The 21,985-nt window shown below is 34.3% G+C and overlaps 1 protein-coding gene across 5 annotated transcripts in view; it reads left to right on the top strand.

Annotated features, from left to right (window-relative positions):
• The window catches only part of CNKSR2 (connector enhancer of kinase suppressor of Ras 2), a 253,732-nt gene that overhangs the window by 74,874 nt on the left and 156,873 nt on the right, over window positions 1-21,985 (top strand). For all 5 annotated transcript variants that reach the window (XM_059680455.1, XM_059680457.1, XM_059680456.1 and 2 more), the window contains exon 5: window positions 20,807-20,848. In XM_059680455.1, coding sequence (XP_059536438.1) covers window positions 20,807-20,848 — 42 coding nt within the window. The remainder of the gene's footprint in view (window positions 1-20,806; window positions 20,849-21,985) is intronic.

Here is a 21,985-nt window from a genome sequence, read left to right as displayed (position 1 = left end):
ATCTGTTATTTTTCTATTGTTATATGGTGTCCTATCTTTGGTACCAAGTTTTTCTGGGCTCTATGGTCTATTGCTTCCAATCAGTAGGAAAGAGGATATGCATGTGTGAGGGACAAGGGGTATACAGGAAATCTCATACTGTATCAATTTTGATGTGAAACTAAAGTTCTCTAAAAAATAAAGTCTATTAAATTTTTGAAATGAAAAAATATATAGGAATGATGATGATTGATAATAATGAAATATATTTTTTTTTCTTTCTTGATAATGAAACTTTGGGTGATTTTCTTTTATTTAGACTCTGTTTTGTATTTTCCAAACTTTCTAAAATGAATTTGAGTTATCAGAAAAAAAAACAAAAAAATGAGTGCTATGTATATTGAAGAAATGCTACTTTGATAAAACAGCACAGCATAGACAAATACTGTATTTTAAAATAAATTGTGTAGTTGACAGTCAATGCCCATCTGATTGTCTCATTCAGCCATGACACACACAATAATCACTGAATTATCTGAATTATATGTAGTATCTGAAGATGGGAATTAAACTTAAGTTGTCAGTAAAAGAGGCCAATTTGAATTAGCAAAGTGTAGATATCTAGGCCATGCATTTATTACCAGGCTTTCAAGAAATCTCATCTGAACAGTTATGATGATAGTTATGCTTTGAAATATGTTGTACTTCAAATTATTCTTCACTCAGCTTTAATTATTTTATTCCCTTTGCAGCAAGATGAGATGATCAATATCTAAAAATAAACTGTCACAAATAGCCTTTTTCCAATCTTAACTCAGAGGGGTGGTACTATGAAATAAGTGGAAAATGCTTCTTAATATTGGCTACTTAGATCTAAAGTAATGCTAGTGTTAAAGGGAAAAGAGAATGTAAATTCCTTTTAACAAGGTCTGTTTGGAGGAATTTATTTAATCTCCTTTGTTTTACTTATTTCCAGTTGTGATGGGTTTAGATAGTTATATTTGAAGTTTTTTAAAGTGATCCCCCTAACACCTTCCTCCCCATATAAAATTGTGTATAATAATGCATTTGAGAAAAAAATGTAAACTGGTTTTAAAATCTTTAAAGGAAAGAATCTACCAAAGAACTGAAGCTTCATTTAAAGCACTGTCAGCAACTAAATCAGAAAAAGAAGACAGGTACCCACGCATTTCTTGTCAGCATTGAAATAATTGCCAAGATGCCTACCCTAATGGGTATTAGCTTCACCTGAAAGTATTCCTACTGTACCATTTTTATATTTTCCACTTCAAACACAAAAGTGATTAATTAGATTGTCACCAGTTAAGAAATGGGCACAAAAGTATGGTTTACAGGGTGAAACTTTGGTAAAACTTAGAACACTTGGAGCAAGGGAAAGAGGGTGGGGACAGAGTATTAAGAGACTTTAGGCTTAGCCCTCTTGCTTCATGATTATTTCACCTTGAACAAACCATGTAATTGCCTGTGCCATCTACAAACATAATTCTATACATTATTGGAGAGTAAAATCAGAATTATTTCAAAATTTCACAAATGTGAAGAGGAGCCCTAGCCAGTTTGACTCAGTAGATAGAACATTGGCCTGTGGACTGAAGGGTCCCTGGTTCAATTCCAGTCGAGGGCACTTACTTCAGTTGCAGGCTTAATCCCCAGCTTTTGGCCTGGGTGCATGTGGGAGGCAACCAATCAATGTGTCTCTCTCACATAGATGTTTCTCTGTCTCTCCCTCTCCCTTCCACTCTCTCTTAAAATAAACCAATGGGAAAATATCCTCTGGTGAGGATTTTTTAAAATGTGAAGAGGAAAATAAAAAGAAAGTAATATTCTTCATAAAATGAGTGAGAAATAGAGACTAGGCAAAATAAATTAGAATTAGAACTTCGTTCTAAATGATAGATGTACACAGTATTTTTCCCTTTGTATTTGGTGTTAATTTTCTTCTGCTGCATATACAGTGAAATCTGAATCACATGCTGAGAGAAAAATGTCAACATGTGAAACATTTAAAATCAGACTCGAAATGTTAAATACAGAGTAGAAAAAAAACCCTTCCTTTTAAAATTCAAGTTCTGACAATATAATTTTACCTGAAAGAATCTCCTCTAAATTCTATGAATGAAAATTTATTTGTTTCCTTATGGGTTTGCTCATTTTTCAATCTTTTATATACATTTTTGCATATCACTGGTTTTCTGAATAGTTTTCAAAACATATTACTTTCGCTTACTATTTCCATCTGAAAGTCAGCAGGAGGAGGTGGGGTGGGGGAAGATCAGTAGTCTCTTCAGATAAGATTTTGTAAAATAACTTTTGAGAAGAAATGCAAAGAAAAAAAGAAATTCTAGAGACATTTCCAAAACATCAGTCTATTTTAAGCCTGTAATTTTTGCCTACTGTGTGTCAACACTTTGCTTCCCCACAATCTAAAATTTGAAGAAATAGCATTTACTGTTCAAAAAATCTTAACTGAGAGAATCGTCACCAAGAAATTAAAGTTCATTGAGATGTTGAAAGGTAGTTTATGGTCCTGGCTTATTGTATGCATCAGTATGAAGGTTTGTTATGCAGCCCATTCTAGACTCCCCTAATTATTTTCTACTGTTAAATAATAAAAGTAAGATAATCTGTTTTTTAGAAAAATTTAAATTAATGAAAAAAGAAACTTGCTTGTAATTCTTCCACCCAAAGAAAACCCCTGTTATCATTTTGCCTATTTTATTTCAGCCTATTTTCATATATATATACATGTATTTTGAATATGGTAATTTTCATTATTATTCCATAATATTTAAAAATTTTACTGCTGTGAATATTGGGTTGTTCTTGCTGTTAATCTGGCATTTTGTGGGTGTTTAATAAATGGCAAGTTTAGTTATCTTATATAGCAAAAATGCCTTTGGAAACTAAACTCGGTGTTTTACTCCACACAAAAAATTTTAAGGAGTGAGACTCTGCTTACTTTTGGTAATTAGTGGCAATGAAGATTAACCTATTTCTAGAATGCCTTACTTTTTTTAAAGGGATTTTGGTTGGATTTAGGGTGTTCTTTAGATATTAATGCAAATTGATTATTGTACTGCATGTTCTGGAAGATATTTTGAAACATGCATGTTTAAATGTAATGCAGACATTAATGTTGATTACCTATGAACTTGCTGTCCCTATTTACATATTCAAATAAGCTAGAGTTGAAAATGGAGAACTCAAAATGTGTAAAAGGCCAGTACATAATAAATAGTTATACAAAATGTGTGTTCTAAAAGGAATATTAAGATTCAAGTGGTAGTTAAATATATGTAAAGTTGTAAAATATACATATAAATTATACTAGGGTAGGCAGAACACATATTTTAAGGTTTGTGTAGTATTAAAACATAAAAGCCCAGCCAGGACAGTCTCTGATTCATCTGAAACACAATTTTAAATACAATTGTTTTCTTTATTCTGAGAATTAGTGTTTAAACTTTCCTGAACCAGTCATTCTAGGTGACCTGAAAATTGGCCTGGACTCTTGGGATTGAAACTGGGGCATTTCAGAACAAAAACCAGGACAAGCTTTATATGTAATTTTAAACAATATGAACGATATTATTTAGCATACCTGTTGAAGACAATACGAAAGGTGATTCTGTTTTTCCCTTTGTATTTAAACACACAATATATATGTGGTTCAGATACCATTTCCAATATACTGTACTTTTTCTTTTGTAAAGAATTGAACCAAAAGTAAGACCAGTCCATTTAAGAAACTATATGCTGTTGGAGACTTGGTGAAGGCAGGTGTCTGCTCCATGCACTGCTATGTTTCCAGTGTCTGGAAAATATGAGTTAGTTGAAAGAATGAAATGATTAGTTTTCCCCTTAAAATTTCACTCCAAATAAAAGGTTATTGAATTTATTTTTTAGACCAATGGATTTTAATGTAACATATTGTGAAAAAGTTATTATTTGGCATCTGATTCCACACTGTAACTAACATTAAGTAGATGTCCACTTCTCAAGTTTTAGCATAGTATTGTAAAGAAGAATAGGCATAATTACCTGAAAAGGCTCTTAGAATACCTTTTTTCCAACAACGTATCAGTGGGAGACCATGTTTCCTTTGTATACTTGAACCTAACAACATATTGCAGCCATTTGAATGCAGAAGCAGTTATAAAAATCACCAGATTTTAAGTTTAGCTGCTGTAACTCATTTTGATGTTGATGAAGACCTGAAAGAGAAGTAAAGAGAAAATTCTCATTTTTCAAAATTAATGAAATCCATGTATATCATGATTATTACAGATACAAAATTAGTCATTTAAACTTTAAGGCTGATTCTTCCTATTCCTTCTCCTATTAATTCTTGAAATTACAGGGATATGAGTTGTGGGAAAACAGTGGTGACAGTACCAGTCTCTGCTATGAAACAGGTGAATTGGGGAGGGGAAGAGAAAGAAATCATGGGAGAGAACGAGAGGACCAGAGGCTCAGAGGTGAGGGGGCTGGTCTTGGAGTTTGAAAAGGTTTCCATTATGACTCGGCCAATCACTTGGTTAGTTGCAGCATCATCCCATACACCAAAAAGTTCGTGGGTTTGATCCCCTGTCAGGGTGTGTATGGGAGGCAACCCATCTATGTTTTTCTCTCACATCAGTGTTTCTTTCCTTTTTCTCTGAAATCAATAAAAACATATCCTTGGGTAAGGATTAAAAAAAAGAGGTTCCCATTACAGTCCAATCTGCTTCCCACCCTCCCCAAATAAATTCATGTATTCATTTCTGAGAATCATTTAGAATGCTTTTGTTGTAGCTTAAATTTTTCAATTTTGATATGCTACCAAATTGGAATCCTGAGCCATAATGTAATTTAGAATATGTTGCTATAGAACTACATAGTACCAGAGTGGGAATTATAAAAGTACATAAGGGAATCAAAAGGTTTGATTAGTTATCTTTTTTAGTTCTTGTTCTGTAAATATTTCCTTCTGTATCTTGCTCCCATTTAAGTGCTATCCTAAAAGTTTTTAATGTCTTTTGAAATGTCTAGCCTAGTGTTTTTCAGCAGTTATTCATACCATAACTATTGATTTCCTATTTAATATATCACTGTTTTCCAAAGCCCTCCTCACCACACTAGGCTTCCTGTTTCTTCTCATTTAAACTGTCTACACTGCCACCCCAAAAGGATTCTGAACTGCCTTGTAGAATGGAAACATATTCTGCTCTGGGCTATTCTGTTTGCCTTTGTAACCTCTCCCTCAAACCATATCATCTAGATTAACTTTATTCCTTATGACATTTAAAATTATTAGCAAAAAAGGGCTGTATAAAGTTTAATAATCAGGAATAATATCATTACTTTGAGGTTGGCAAAGTGCTTTTACAACATATTATCAGATTTATTCCTTGCAATAATCACGTGAATTAGGTAGACTATATGTCATTATCTCAATTTTGTAAGTGAGTAAATAGAATTTCAGAGAGGGAAAATGACATAATAAGTGGAATGGCCAGGACTTAAATGCAGCTGCTTTGATGTGGTTGGTCATATTTTTATGCTCATTGCTCCTCAAGCTTGACTTCACCTTAGAATCAAGTAAAGAGCTTTTTAAAAACACTGATATCTGGGTCCCATCCAAGACCTATTAAATTAGATTCTCTGCATTAGGGCTTGGAATCAGTGTTTTTTAAATGATGCCTCAACTGATTCTATTATGGAATCAAAGTTAATGACCACTGTGCTGTACTCATACTTTAATGATTTAATTAGTACGACATGAGTGTGAGGTGGGAAGAGATATATGTGATCAAGAACAAACGGTGTTTTCCAAAGGATGGTCCATGGACCATGATTCATCTGGGAAGCTTGTTAAAAATACATATTCCCACCCTAGCCTGTTTTCTCAGTGGTTAGAGCATCGGCCCTCGGACTGAAGGGTCGTTGCAAATTCAGTTTTGGTCAAGGGAGCATACCTAGGTTGCAGGATCAATCCTCAGCTCGGGTCAGGGCGTGTGTGGGAGGCAACCAGTCAATGTGTCTCTCTCACATCAATGTTTCTCTTTCTCTGTCTCTCCCCCTCCCTTCCACTTTCTCTAAAAATCAATGGAAAAAATATCCTTGGGTGAGGATTAACAAAGCAAACAAACAAAAAATACGTATTCACCATAGGCTGAATGATTAAGAACTGTGGATCAGAAGACTCAACTACTTACAAGTCATATCAGTCCAGAGCCCTCACGTTTATAAAGGAGACTAAAATTTAGAATGTACAACTGTAGTTCATCTGTGTTATAAATGCATATACAAGAGGATTAGACTTTTTCTTTAAAACATCAAATATATTAATAAAAATGGTCATTGTGCATTTGCAATAAGGAAAAAAAGTGTTAGAAACTAAATGGTATCAACAGACAGGGGCAGGAACTAGAGTTAGTAAAAAAAAAAAAGAAGGAATAATGATAATTTAAAGTTTAACATTTATTTTTTTTATTTATTTTTTTTTACTTTTTATTTTTTTATTTTTTATTTTTTATTTTTTAATAAAATCTTTATTGTTCAGATTATTACATTTGTTTCTCTTTTTTTTCCCCCCATAACTCCCCTCCTCCCAGTTCCCGCCCCACCCTCCGCCCTCACTCCCCACCCACTGTCCTCATCCATAGGTGCACGATTTTTGTCCAGTCTCTTCCCACATCTCCCACCCCCCTTTCCCCCCCAAGAATAGTCAGTCCATTCCCTTTCTATGTCCCTGATTCTGTTATAATCAACAGTTCATTCTGTTCATCAGATTATTTATTCACTTGATTCTTAGATTCACTTGTTGATAGATGCATATTTGTTGTTCATAATTTGTATCTTTACCTTTTTCTTCCTCTTCCTCTTCTTAAAGGATACCTTTCAGCATTTCATATAATCCTGGTTTGGTGGTGATGAACTCCTTTAGCTTTTCCTTATCTGTGAAGCTCTTTATCTGACCTTCAGTTCTGAATGATAGCTTTGCTGGATAAAGTAATCTTGGTTGTAGGTTCTTGGTATTCATCACTTTGAATATTTCTTGCCACTCCCTTCTGGCCTGCAAAGTTTCTGTTGAGAAATCAGCTGACAGTCGTATGGGTATTCCCTTGTAGGTAACTGAGTTTCTTTCTCTTGCTGTTTTTAAGATTCTCTCTTTGTCTTTTGCTCTTGGCATTTTAATTATGATGTGTCTTGGTGTGGTCCTCTTTGGATTCCTTTTGTTTGGGGTTCTCTGCGCTTCTTGGACCTGTAAGTCCATTTCTTTCACCAGGTGGGGGAAGTTTTCTGTCATTATTTCTTCAAATAGGTTTTCAATATCTTGCTCTCTCTCATCTTCTGGCACCCCTATAATTCTGATGTTGGTACGCTTGAAGCTGTCCCAGAGGCTCCTTACACTATCCTCGCATTTTTGGATTCTTTTTTCATTTTGCTTTTCCGGTTGGATGTTTTTTGCTTCCTCGCATTTCAAATCATTGACTTGATTCTTGCGCTCCTCTGGTCTGCTGTCGGGCGTCTGTATAATATTCGTTATTTCAGTCCGTGTATGCTTAATTTCTAGTTGGTTCCCCAATATAAGATCGAGGGTCTTATTAGTTTTCGTGTAGATCTCATTAAGTTTATCGGCAGCTTCTAAACGGTTCTTGAGAGACCTCAAAAGTGTGGTTCTGAACTCTATTTCTTTCATTGACAATTTTGTCCGGTTTCTTTGTCTCCGCATTTTGTTATGCTTCCTTGGTGCACCCCCTAGTGGTCTTTGTTCGCAGTCTTATAGTTAAATCTTGATTGTTGTAGCTAATTCCAGGGAGGGTTTGACCTCCAGGCCAAGTGGCTATGAGAATCAGCTGTGTCAGCAGTGAGAGAACTTCTGTCCTCTAGGGAGGTGCTAATCTAGCCTTTGCCTGAGGCTATCCGGCAAATGCCTGTGTGCAGGGCTTGGGCGGGGTGGGTCGCACAGGATCAACAGGGTGGGCCAGAGAGAGCAGTTATGGCAGCTCTCAGTCCTGTCCCCAGGGGCTCTGCCTCTCTGAGTCCCAGCACCCGCTGCAAACCTCGGAGAGAAAGCTGCACTCGCTCTGACCGAAGCCAGACAGTCCCGCTTCTCCCGTTTGAGTCTGGGTCCCTAAAGACTCGCCCGGATCTGGAGCTCAGAGTCTGCGACTCCCTCCCGATTGAAAACGCCAACCGCGCCCTCCGCCGCCAGCCCGCTCCACGCACTCCGCACCTCAGAATTTGACTTCAGCACTGCGCCTCCTCTGAGTGTCCGTGTGCGTTTCTCTTTCCTCCTAGTTGTAGGACTTCCACTCAGCCAGCGTTCCTGTGGTTCTGGGTGATGTCCCTTCCGTTTTTTGGTTTCACTTTTGAAGTAGTTGTTCAAAGCAGCAAACTCCGGCGTTAACCTATGCCGCCATCTTGGTTCTGAAGTTTAACATTTATGAGTCATATTATGCTTTATGTGTATTATAGTGGGGCCTTGACTTAGAGTTTAATTCGTCCCGTGATGGAGCTCGTAACTCAAATTACTCGTATGTCAAATCTTAAAGTGAACGAGTGAGACACGTGATGCCGGGCTGATGTTATGGCATTCACTGTGATGTTTGCTGCGCCAGCTAGCGGTGGGGTATCTGAAGCTGGCTCATAACCTGAATTTTAGCTCACAACTCAAAGCAAAAAATCGGCCGAGAGACAGCTTGTATCTCGAAAAACTCGTTAGTCGGAACACTCATAAGTCAAGGCCCCACTGTATATCATTACATCAAAATATAGATTTTTTATACCAAAGCTAGTGGCCCAGTGCATGAGTTCGTGCATGGGTGGGGTCCAGCTGGCCCAACTCGATTGGGCCCCATCATAAGTGGGGGCAGCCGGGGGGAGGGGCCACGGGTGGTTAGCTGGCCAGCTCCGACCCCTGGTCGAACTCCCAGTAGAGGGGACAGTTTGCATATTAGCCTTTTATTATATAGGATAAGATGACAAACCAAAGAAAATAGAGAGTTACCAATTATAGGCACTAATTTTCTAAGGCACTTTGCCTCTGCTGACAAAGTAAGTTTTTAATAACACAGGCCCCTTGAGTTGGGTCAGGATGACCACAGATATCAGTTAGGTAATTAAGATGCACCCTAATACAAGTGAAATGATGGGTTGAAATTTTAATGAACAGAGGCATGTTGAAGAACCAGGCAGATTTAAGTAGTTAGGACAAATAAGCAAAATTATTATTTTAAAATGAGGCAAAATTATCTACAAATACAAGATGGGAAAAGACTAGATTTGCATCAAGGTAGCAGAATGTAATCTGAGGTTGATTGTAAATTATAATGTGTGAGGAGTGACACAGCACCTCTAAAAGGTAGCACTCATGATTCCTAGAATGAAGAGATACATCATGTAAAATTCATGGAATAGTTATTGCATTAACCTCTGCATTGGTTAGGTCTTCGTTTGCATTTGTGTGTTATTTTTTCTGCTTTTATTTGGTGTAGAATTATATCAGTTAGGGTAAGTTATATTATGCTGTAATAATAAAATAACCTGAAAATATTAGTGGCTTATAATAACACTCATGTTCAGTGCTCATGCTTCATGTCCATCCTGGGTTACGATAGCTCTACTCTGCATACTCTTCATTTCAGAGCCCAGATCAGCCTCTTTTTCATGTAGACGTCTGTCATGGCTATTATAATATTTATTAAATACATTTATTTTTATGCTTCTGGCTTTCAGCATTTCAAAGTCTAAAGTTAGCTACTTACTTTAAATGAATGTACTCCTTTCTGAAATGAAAATGGAATTAAAGGTGACCTCCCTTTCTATTCCCTAAGTGACACATCTTGGAATCACTTCCATTGAAATTTAATTGAGAATTCATTGCTTCAGAAGACACCCATCCTATTTAGAAAGGTGTTCATATTTTAAAGCAAACAAGTGCGTCCATCACATACTTAGTTTTCTTTTGTATGCTATCAGATACTAGGATTATATTGGGGGGGGGAGGGGTGAATGTTCCAGAACAATCTTTTATTGAACACTGCTGGTCATCATGGCAGAGGGAAAAGAGCATGGTGAACTATGCACTGCTTCTTAAAGTTTCTGCATAGAAATGAGACAGCACTTCCGCACACATTTCATTGGACCAGTAGTTCTCAACCTTCCTAATGCCACGACCCTTTAATACAGTTCCTCATGTTGTGGTGACCCCCAAACATAAAATTATTTTCGTTGCTACTTCATAACTGTAATTTTGCTACTGTTATGAATCGTAATGTAAATATCTGATATGCAGGATGTATTTTCATGGTTACAAATTGAACATAATTAAAGCATAGTGATTAATCACAAAAACAATATGTAATTATATATGTGTTTTCCGATGGTCTTAGGCGACCCCGTGAAAGGGCCGTTCGACCCCCAAAGGGGTCGCGACCCACAGGTTGAGAACCGCTGAATTGGACAAAGTAAATCACATATCCATGGTAGATTTTAGTGGCTCAAGGAAGTTTACTTTTACCTTTAAAAAAGGAAGTGTATATTTAGAAATCATAATAAAAGTTAACCACAACCATGAATCTATTAAGAATTCTAGTATAGCATTATATTAGAATGTTAAGGACAGTAATGTTTATTGAATATAAGGAGAGGCAATAAAATTAACTTATGTGGAAAATTTTAAATGTAAAAAAAAAGCTTGGTAAAGATTAAGTTTGAGGAATCTCAATAGCGTATTTATATGCATGTGTATGTGTCTCTTGGTATTTTAAGTATAAATTACTGGAACATGGGCGGTAGGCTTGGTGGCAGTGGGGAAGACATCTAGAATTTTTTCAGAGCCTAAAAGTCTGCCTCATAATCACTCAGTATTACTACTAAGAACCCCTAAATGGTACTGATTCTGTGTAATACTTCTTTTGAAGGTAGACCAAATTAAGCCTAGATTTAAGCTAGTACTTTTATTTGGACAGTTAACTATTATCATTTAAGTATCTTTTCATATAAATGGCACTTTTTAAATGTTGCAGTTACTGAGAAAAAATGTTCCATTTTTGTCCAAGAAAATGCAAACTAAATAGATAAAAGGGACTAAGATATATGGAGTAAAAAATTTTTAACTACTACTTGAAATTTGATTCAAATATACCTTAACTTCTATTTATTTTCTGACAGCCAAGTGGATGATTTTGAATTGAAGAATTAATGTTTAATTTATATTTTTATTTATAATGGGGCATGATATTTATCTTTGCTTGAACTCTATTTGAATTTGTCACAAGGGAAAAATTGTCTCCCATCACTTAGACCCTATAAGTTTTCTTAAAAAATTTGTTTTAAATGTGTTTTTATTGATTTTAGAGAGAGAAGAAGGGAGAGGAATAGAGAGATAAAAACATCAATGAGAGAGAAATATCAAGATCGATTGGCTGCCTCCTGCATATCCCCTACTGGGAATCGAGCCTGCAACCCAGGCATGTGCCCTGACCAGGAATCGAACTGGTGACCTCTTGGCTCATAGGTCGTGGCTCAACCACTGAACCACACGGCTGGGCATAGGTTTTCTTTTTTAAATTGTATTTTTCAATTACAGTTGACATTCAGTATTATTTTGTATTCGTTTTAGATGTACAGTATAGTGGATAGACAATCATATGCTGTACAGATTTGATTTTCTTTCCCTTGTAATATATTAGATGGTCATTACAATAAATAACTTGAACATCTGAGGAACAGCTAGAGAGGGTTTTTTTTATTACCAAGAACTGTTAGTTTCATTGTATGAATATAAAATTCTTGATATCTTTTACATAATATGAATCTTCATGCAGAGACAGGTCCAATTATTTTGTTGAAAATATCTGCTGATATATAGATTATGTTTAAAAGCAAACTCACATTTAAAATTATTTTAAAACTGTGAAACTCAGTTTATTTTTGTACAAAATAAAAGTGTGAAGAAATTAAATGTACTATACTAATTTATTCAGAAATTAAAAGTTTTGTTTTAAAAAATATGGCTTTACAGGTTTCATTTTTATACCTCATCTGTAAAACCAATGTAAAATATTTATTATGGAATGTGAAAATAGAGAATTGAATAAAAAATCATAACTGTTAAGTTCAGATTATATTAAAGAGTGTATAGGGCACCTTGAGAAATTAAAGAGACAGTGCTGGTGAATATAGAGTTTCTTCTTTCCCAAAATATTGGCAATCTAATGGGAGAGACTAAGACTAACAAATAGATAATGGATGGAAACATAAAATATGTACAGTTATCAGATGGGCCATTCAAAACTGTTTAAGTCTTAACTCAAGACAGGCATAATAAACAAATTTAGTTCAAAATGGGGATTAACTCACTGCTTCTAGGTCGTTAAAGCTATTAAAGTTACCCGGATCACAGTCTCACTCTAGTGAGTTTTCTTGCCATTTGTACCTTGAATTGACATTTTTAGTTTTTATCCCTTTTCACAGTTCAATTTTGAAAAGCCTCAGTGGTTTTGGATATGTTAGAGAGCCATTTGGATGTTGGAAAATCAATCAGCCTCACTTCTGCCTGCACCCCACAAGTCTCTACGTGCTAAAAGATTAGTTTCCACACCCATTCAACTATTGGGATATAAATCTTTTATTTTCAACTGAAAGACTGTAGTGATTAGAGCTACATGGGTGCTTCAGTTTAGATGACTTTCTGGGGGAGAGCTGGAGTAGAATTCTAAACAGGGATGTGATACAAGGTACAGAACAATATGAATATGTTCACAGACACACAAAGACTACAGGCCTGTAAGGTCATGCCCACCCACATTCTCATCCAATTCTTTATTTATTGCTCATTTTGTTACAATTCATAACCTTATTTAACTTAATTAAAATGTTAAACTTATTCTTTTTATAAAAAAATGTTCATTTTTAAATTTCAATAGATACCATGAGCCTTGCTCCTCTCATTCCCAAAACAACAGCATGACCATTAACAAGTTTGTGGTCATTGAACCAGTCAAAATGGTGAAGGAATTGCCAAGGAAGTCTTTGGGGGTGATTCTCCATCTAACTTGTTTTAGTTAAACAATGGCATTTTTATTTCATATTCAAGAAGAATGCTGACGCCTGTCTATTCACCATGGATAATCAGATAGCTTTCCGTCTTTGATGAATATAAATTTAGTTTGGACTGATACCTTCTATCCATTGCAGGTGTTTTCTCCCTGGCACTGTTTTCTCTATGCCCACAAAGCTATGTAGTAGGTGCTTTGAGTATCCTTTCGTGACTCTTTTCTACCTATTATCCTTCCAGAGAGAATTGGTTTCATTGTACTGTGCTGCTACTATAGATGTCATAATATACTGGAATTTGCTCTTTGCTGAAAGAAAAGAAAAAAAGAAGCATCTGGTTAATACCTGAGAACTAAATCCCTTCGTTTTCTTCCCAGTTATTGCTTTTAATGTTAATTGTTGAAATGCTTGCCAAATGTCTTCCTGTTTTGCATAGACTTTAGTATAATTCTCTAGACCTGCACTACTGTCTAATGTGGTAACTACTAGCTGCATGTGGCAATTGAAATGTAACTTTAAGTTAATTAAAATTAAATAAAGTTACAAATTCTGTCTCTTTTGCACTAGCCACATTTTAAGTGCTCAATAGCCACATGTGTCTAATGGCTATCCAATTAGGCAGCCCAGAAATAGAGCATATTATTGTAACTCTGTTATTGCTAAAAGTCTTATTAGATATGTGTCTGGAACATTACTTTCTCCATTTATGCCTGGCCACACAACTACTCTTCTTCCATTTGGCTCCTAAACACAAGCATTGTTGGAGCTTTGTCCTCAGCTATCTTCTCACTAAACTTACTTTTTTCTAATGAATGTGTTGTTGTTTTTCTTGTACCTTTAACTGTCAATATCTCCCATATTTGGCTCTATTTTAGATCTAGTTCAGTGTTTTCAGCTGCTTGCTAGACAGCTTTGTGTAATATGTCCTCTCAATCACTTCTAATTTAACATTCCCAAAATTATTTTATTCTTTCCAAATGCTCTCCTCCTACTATATCTACTATGTCATTCATCCATTTGCTGAGCCTTAAATCCCTGAAGTAATGTTTAATTTCTGCCTCTCTATGATTCTCTGTACTAATGAATCAGTCACCCAGTTCTCTTATTCCTGGTTCTGTGTATGTCATCCAACTCTTCTCATCTCCTCTTCCACCTTCATAACCTCAGTTCAAGCCCTGATTACATATATATCTTCTATTGAAAGTATTCTGACTAATCTCCTTACCTCCAGTTTTTCTCCCTTCCAAATCCACAATTTCTCCCCCCCCCCATTTTCATAAAACATACCTTTGATCACATATTTCCCATACTGAAACATCTGTGAGCATTCCCTTGTATCAGAGTAAAATGCACACTTTTCCATCTTCCTTTGGGATGAAACGTTTACATGGCATGTTTCAGAAGATAACACAGCTTTGCCAAGATTCCCTACCTGAGACATGGTGTCAAAGTTACTCTTGTAACTAAAGGGAAAGGAACCATGAGATGAGTTAACAAGAAATGGCTATGGGAGTTGTTAGTTACACCAGAGAGTTTGAGCTCCACTCCCACCCCACCCCACCCCAATACACTCACCTTTCACATTGCTGTTAAGAACCAACCATGGCACTAGGTAAGCTCCACTGACTTTAACCCCTCATGAAGGAAAGTCACACGAAATCGTTAATTGGTTGAGATAGTTTTTGTTACCCTGGTGGAAAGGGGCTCCAAAATAAAATGTTACAGAAAAATAAAAATCCTATTTACTTCAAAACTAACAAACAAAAATTTCTCCAGTCCAGCATTGGTAGTTCTCCACAAAATGACTACACATTACTTTCTAGGCTTTCCTTCCCACTACATCCACCCCACGTAACCTATGCTCTAGCCAAATAGTCTCCTTACATTTTTATTATTTAAAGTATTACATATGTCTCCTTTTTCCCTGACTGACCCTCCCTACTTCTCCCACCCCCCAGGACAAGCCCCCACCACCCCAGTGTCCGTGTCCATTGGTTATGCTAATATGCATGCATACAAGTCCTTTGGTTGTGCCTTTGTCCATGTGTTCGCACAATCTAAAATGGTCTGGACTGTGGACTGCCAATGTCCAGACTTAAAAACTATTTAATGCCAGCTAAAATATCATTTCTTCCATAAGGTCATTCCAGATACACAAGTCAGAATTTATCTCCTTTTTATGGAATATTCTGTTAGCATTTATCTTGTCTACCTTGTATTAGTAATTGAATGTTTTTTTCCTCCACTAAATAATGAAATTATGATCTCCGGGGATCAAGTTTAATTTATCTTTGATCACCCAATAGTGCCTAACAATGAATTGCATTTTAAAGATACCCAAAAATACCTTTTTGGTGAATGGAATTGTGACTTGAATGAATGGATGAATGAATGAGAATATAACACTAACTCATTACAGTAATTAATCACATAACCATATGAAGATATTTTGAAAGCTCACTAATTGAACATGTGAAGTATTCTGTATGCAGATACCATTATCAAAGGTTTGCATAGGTGAATCACTTAAATATTAATTACAGATAAAACAATATTTTATATTAATTGTACAACTATGCAATAATATATACTGAAAAGAGACAGATGAAAATTATATAGCATTTATAATTATAAAGTTTCATGAAATATAATTGTATATTGCATTAGACATACACTGTTTTACTTCACTCTATGCATTCAATGTTAAAAACTTATGCACTGTTTTTGTGAATATATATCTATATAGATAGGTAGATAGATAGATAGATACAGTTGATAAGTAATGTTACTTGAACTGAGCATTATGACCCCCAAGTGCTTAATACTTGTTGCCAAAGCAATTTTTCTATGTATTCTCCTCAGTATAGCAATTACATAATTGTTTCACAGAAAAGATAACTGATCATGACCCTGTGTGGGCATATAGCTCATTTGTGGGCGAGTTTCTGTGCATGCTTATTTTCTAAGAAAATAATCAAAATTGAAGACACATTCCTGATTTTTATGACTATTGTCTTATTAGGAATTTGGTGCATTTAAATGTGCATCACATGGTTTGTAGAAACATTATATGGAAGGGTAAAGAAGAAATGCAAGTGTTAATTTGTATGTATTGTAAAGGACAGCATGAGCTACTGAAGAGAACTCTAGGGAGTATATAGTGGCTTAGCTCTAAATCCAATTTTAAAAGTCTAAATTTAATCCTAACCTAAAAATAACTAGAACGTCAAAGGTGTACATTTCCATAGCATGAATAGGTTCATAAAATGTAGATTTCTTCATATTCAGTGCTATTTTATTTTTAAGACTTGGGGTATGATCTTTTGGGCAAAGGATTGGACCGTAAATATTAATAAAACCCACACTTGAAAAGCAAATATTTTAAAATCACATTTTGATGGAAATAAAATAACTACCTAATAAGATGAATCCCCAAAGTACCTAGGGCTATTTAAATATTTAGCATTATAAAATGAACTCCATAAAATTATTGCTTCCCTAAATAGAACATAGTCATTTTCTATTCTTCTTCCTAATACATAGCAGCAGGTTAATGTGCACTTTTTACTGTTCAGTTTTGTTGTTTTGTTTTTATTATGCTATGTCCTGCCCTTTGTGAAAGCCTGTGGCTTTCAATAATGAAGAGGGCAATGTGGCTGAATAAAAGCAGAGATGCAATCATGTAGAAGCAGTTAATTCAAAGTAGTAAGCTATTAAAGAAAGAAAGTTTACTAGAAGTAAAAACATCCAATTAACAAATTTGGGGAATGTGTAATCAAAACACATAGCTCAGAAGAAGGAGCTAAGAACTGTTTAGGGTGAACCCTCAGATAGATACTATTGTTCAATCCATTTACTGTTTTGTGTGTTTTTTTGTTTTTGTTTTTATTTTTTATTAAGTTATTCCATTTACTGTTTCATGCATTCTATATATCTGATCATTTTTGGTTTGATTTGGTTTGGCATTCTTCTATAACATGATGTCCTAACAGGATGTCCTATAAAATATTATTTCTCAAACTACCACCTTTATCAAAATTATCTTGGGAGCCTTCACTGTGAATCTACTAAATCTGTATTTCTGGGGATGAACCTGGGAATTTGCATTTTTACCCACCCCCCAAGTGATTCTTACATATATACAGAACTAAAAATCTGAAAATTACTGCAGTAGCTAACTGTGTTTGAGCGTAATTCCATTGCTTTTGTAATAATGCCTCTCTTTCTTTTTGCCTCAAGACCTATTTTTTCCAAGACCCAATTAAAAAACAACTTTCTAGATATTTTAAGACAGTTAGTTATATCTTCATCTGTAACCCTAACTCCATGAACCTGCCTTTATTATAGTAATTGTGGGTGTCCCAAAAGGCTTATGCAGATTTGTTTTAATAACTTCCCATAAACTAGTATAAATATGCTACAAACATCATTTGAAAATCAAATTATTTCAGTATTTTATTATTTAGTTTTGTTTACCTCAAATAAGTTTTTAATTTTAACATCAGTATGTGAGTTTTTATTTCTTTTTTTTCCTTTTTATTGAATTTATTGGCGTGACACTGGTTATGTGACAGTTTTTTAGACCTATGGAAAACCTCAGCCACCTCAGTCACCTGATAAATCTCCCTTAGACTTTGTCCTATGGGGTTATGTCAAAATTGTCAAGTATACATCAGTGCTTCATTCTTTGAATAATTATATGGTTAGGATTATAAATATAGTCCTTTTAGTCACTGAGGACCAGGAGCTGATGAACAGACATATCAGACATATTTGCAAAGTTTTAAATTTAACTTGAGCAATGTATAGCACAACACAGTGGTCATGTTGAATTTTAATAAGAAGTATACTAATATTTTAAAAATTTAAATAATTTACTTTTCACATGTTGATTTGTATAATTTTGTGACATTTATACTTTTAAAGTTATTAAAATATAAAACTGCATGAAGACTTTGGAATTCTACATATTTTATCTTATTTGTGTGAATGCCTATCTCCTTAAACTTCACTTCCCTAAGTCAGGAGTCATATTTTATTCAGTTTTGTATCCTTGGCACAATTGATAAATATTTGTTGAACTAAGAAGAAAAGTACATCTATAGCCCAGCTAGTGTGCTCAGTGGTTGAGCATTGATCCATGAGCCAGGTGGTCACAGTTCAATTTCCTGTCAGGGCACATGACTGGGTTGTGGGCTTGATCCCCAACAGGTGGCAGCTGATGGGTGATTCCTTCTCATCTATGATGTTTCTCTCTCTCTCTCTCTCTCTCTCTCTCTCTCTCTCTCTCTCTCTCTCTCTCCCTCCCTCCCTCCCTCCCTCCCCCTTCCCTCCTTCCTCTCTAAAATCAATAAAAACGTATTTTAAAAAAGGAAAGTACATCTATTATACATTGTCCAATTCATTCAATTATTCAATATCATTAAACTATAAAATATATTTGTATATATTTACTATTTTAAAATTTAGCATCAGACATATTAGTATATTTAATTATATTTGCTGTTTCATCCATTGCAGTTATTATCCTTTTAGATGTTCAAATTGCTCCATCTTTGCCACTGAGAACCTCTTCATAGTGACTTCTCAGTCCTACTGACAAAATCCACATATAGTCTTTAATAACTTTCTATCTTGTGTCACAATATAACCCAAACTCATCTTGTACATTTCCTATCCCAGATCAGAATCAGCCATTTTCCAAGAAGGCCTTGGAAATGGCATTTAAAGATCACTAACTGTGGAGAGTTTATTTATTACTATGTTAGCCATCATTTCTATGCCTTTTCAGTGAGCAAAACTAAGAAAAACATATACATATATGCATACATAATACATCAAGACACTAGGATTTTACTTTTTATATATGTATCTGTTTTCTCCCTGCTAAAATTACTTATCAATGACACCAAGAATGATAGGATGTAGTATCACATTGTTCAATTGCTTCATCCTGTAAAACACAACAGTTTTAATAAAATAACAGAACAACAACACTACTACCAACAAACAATACGATTGCTAAAAATAGTGTAAGATTTTGTCACACAGTTCCTTTTGTTATATTATACTAGGGATGTGCAAGTAAAATATTATATTTTAAAGAGACTTGAAATATGTGATTATTATGTCATTAGCAGGATATACATTTAGATAATATTTACTTTTGTCCTTGAGAATCCCTGTGAAGCTTGAATATTTAATCATATTGTCTGATTCTAGGAAGGCAGGTAAATAACGAAACTCGCATCCATTTCAGCTGAAGCTAGCTATAGAGACAGTATAGGGAAACTGGGCAACTGCCCAGCTTTTTTCAAATCATCTCTTCCCAGTGTAATTGTGTTTGAAGTTAATTTTGTAAAATTGGCCCCTTCAAATGCAGATGAGAGTACAAATGTACTTTGCAAATATAAATGTTTTATCTACAACTTGGCTCCTCTGTACATAATTCATAATTATTAAGAGTTGACTTTACATAAGTATATAGACATAGGTATGACTGTCTATATAGCTCCTTTGGCAAGCTTTACCTTTGTAACAAACTTCTCTTTTGGCACAAGAGCTCTTTAGAATGGCAAGGCCCAATCCGTAAACATTTCTATTAGTTTGGGAATAGAATCAGATCTAAATTTAACCTTTAAAATTCTGCCCCTGTTAAGAATACTTCGTCTGACAAGGTATTGTGGTGAAATGGCATTATGAAAAATTATGCAGAACCAGATTCCTTTTTGTTAAAATTAAGTTCAGGAGGGAAAATAAAAAGGACAATTATTCCTTGAAATATGCAGTACTATAGAATATGGATTTTTTTCAAAATTAGTCAAATTATTAACTTTATATTTTGAAATAAAGATTAAATTTTTAAATAAAGATACAGTAATTAATAGTTAAAATCTATCATTTACTGTATGTCAAATACTGTGCTAAGCCATTTGTCTCATTTTTTCATTTCTCATAACACCCTAAGTTTCTACTAATATTGTGCCTATTTCATAAATTCCTTGGAAAAAAACAGAACCATAAATATGAGAAGTTTCTAAGCAGAGATCACTTTGCTATGTTACCACTTTATTGTAAGTGTAGCAATTGCAGGTAAAAAGACAATGGTGATTTTTAAAAAATAATTTCAGGGAATCAAATTTAGACAAGAACTATAAACTTGGCATTTATTAGTAGCATGTATCAATTCTAATGCATAATGTAAAGTATATTAAGTAGCTTACAGTAGTTGCAAATATAAATGTATTTTTGAGATTTTGATATTGAAATAAATGGTAGTATTTTTCTTAATGTTCCAGTCTATAATAAATTAGTATTTGAAATGTTGGAAATATTTCAAAAATACATTTATCACATGTAAAAGTTTAGATAGAAAGTGGTTACAATAACTTTCCAATGATTGTTTTTACATCTATTTAATGTAAATTATTTATTTTATGTTTAAAATTAATTAAATTATAAATAATTGGAACAATGAATCGATGTTTCTCTTTCTCTCTCATCAATCAATCAATCAATAGATAAAAATAAGCTTAAAAAAAGAAAGAAAATACACAAGCAAAAATGAGAAAATCCCTATAACTGACTACCAGAGCTAACCACTATTGATATGTTGTGATATTCCAGATTTTTTTCCATTATTGCTGCTTTTGCTTGAATTATTAATACTTTTTTCAAATTGTAGTGTAATTCATAAGAAAGTATTTTAGGATGAATGCTTGATTTTTCTCAAAGCTAATGTCTATGTTTCTATTTTTAGGATTGTACTGTATATGAAACAGAAAATAAAATCCTTCATGTGGTAAGTATACTTGGATTTACTTTCATCTTCATTCGAATATATTTCTTTGTTTAACTAGTAATTAATAAAAATCTACAACCTATAAAAAGGTGAGTCTTGTATATTTCATAGGAAAAGTTCAAAAGAATCAAAACATAACAGGTTATATTATTTATAATTATTGTATCTTAACAGAAAAATATGATACAGTATTTAGAATGTAGCAGGGTTGGAGTATAGTATAGTAAAATAAAGAATCTAGAGAAAAGACAATTTGAAATCAGAATTTTTCATGGTTGATTTTTGACAGCAGATCAAAGAAAAGTATTTGGTTGTATCACAGGGATAATTCACCTCTATCATCATTTCTATGAAATAACTCATAAAATAATCAAACTGCCTTTTCTCTGATTCTATACTCACCACACAAACTTCCAATTTTAATTTGGCAATATTTGTTAAATAAATCAATTACTTTGCAGATATTTTATTACTAGAAATGAATGTGAGTGCATCATACTTTGCAGAAAGGCATATTATTTCTTCTTAATGCACATTTGGCTGCTTTTCTTTGTACATCCATGTCTTGGTTGATGCTCATATGCCCTTATAACTCCTTTACCTCTATTAGAAATGAGTGAAAGTATATATAACACTGAAGACATTTAGAAATGAATGCAATATATTCACTTTGACCTTGGCCAGTGTGATCAATGGTTGGAGTGTCAGCCTGAGAACTGAAGGGTCATTAAGTACCCTTTTGCAAAAATATATTTGAATAAATTTACCATATAAAATAAAACTTGAATTCCAGAATAGTAAAATTATGGTAGCAAAGGAATGGATGTGAAATACAACCAGATGAGATATTGTCACCCATGAGTTTATTGAAGTAGACAAGTGTTGCAGGCACACTACTGGGAGCAGCAGGGCTATGATGCAGAGTAAGTCTGCCAAAAAACAAGGTCTGAAATGGCTTCTCGGGAGTGTTTCTCAAGATTCAAAGACTGTGGTGAAAGATAGGAGTGAAGCATGTTAACTGTTTTATTTCATAACCATTCTATTTAATCTCTTTTTTCATTTAAAAAATATGAGTTCTTTATTCCTAAACTTCATCTGGCCTGGGAATATTGTGCCTTCTCTGCTGTCTAAACTAGA

The sequence above is a fragment of the Myotis daubentonii genome, chromosome X (genome assembly GCF_963259705.1).
Source record: "Myotis daubentonii chromosome X, mMyoDau2.1, whole genome shotgun sequence".
Taxonomy (NCBI): domain Eukaryota; kingdom Metazoa; phylum Chordata; class Mammalia; order Chiroptera; family Vespertilionidae; genus Myotis; species Myotis daubentonii.
Note: the sequence above shows the minus strand (reverse complement) of the source record. Positions and strands in the feature narration are given on the sequence as shown.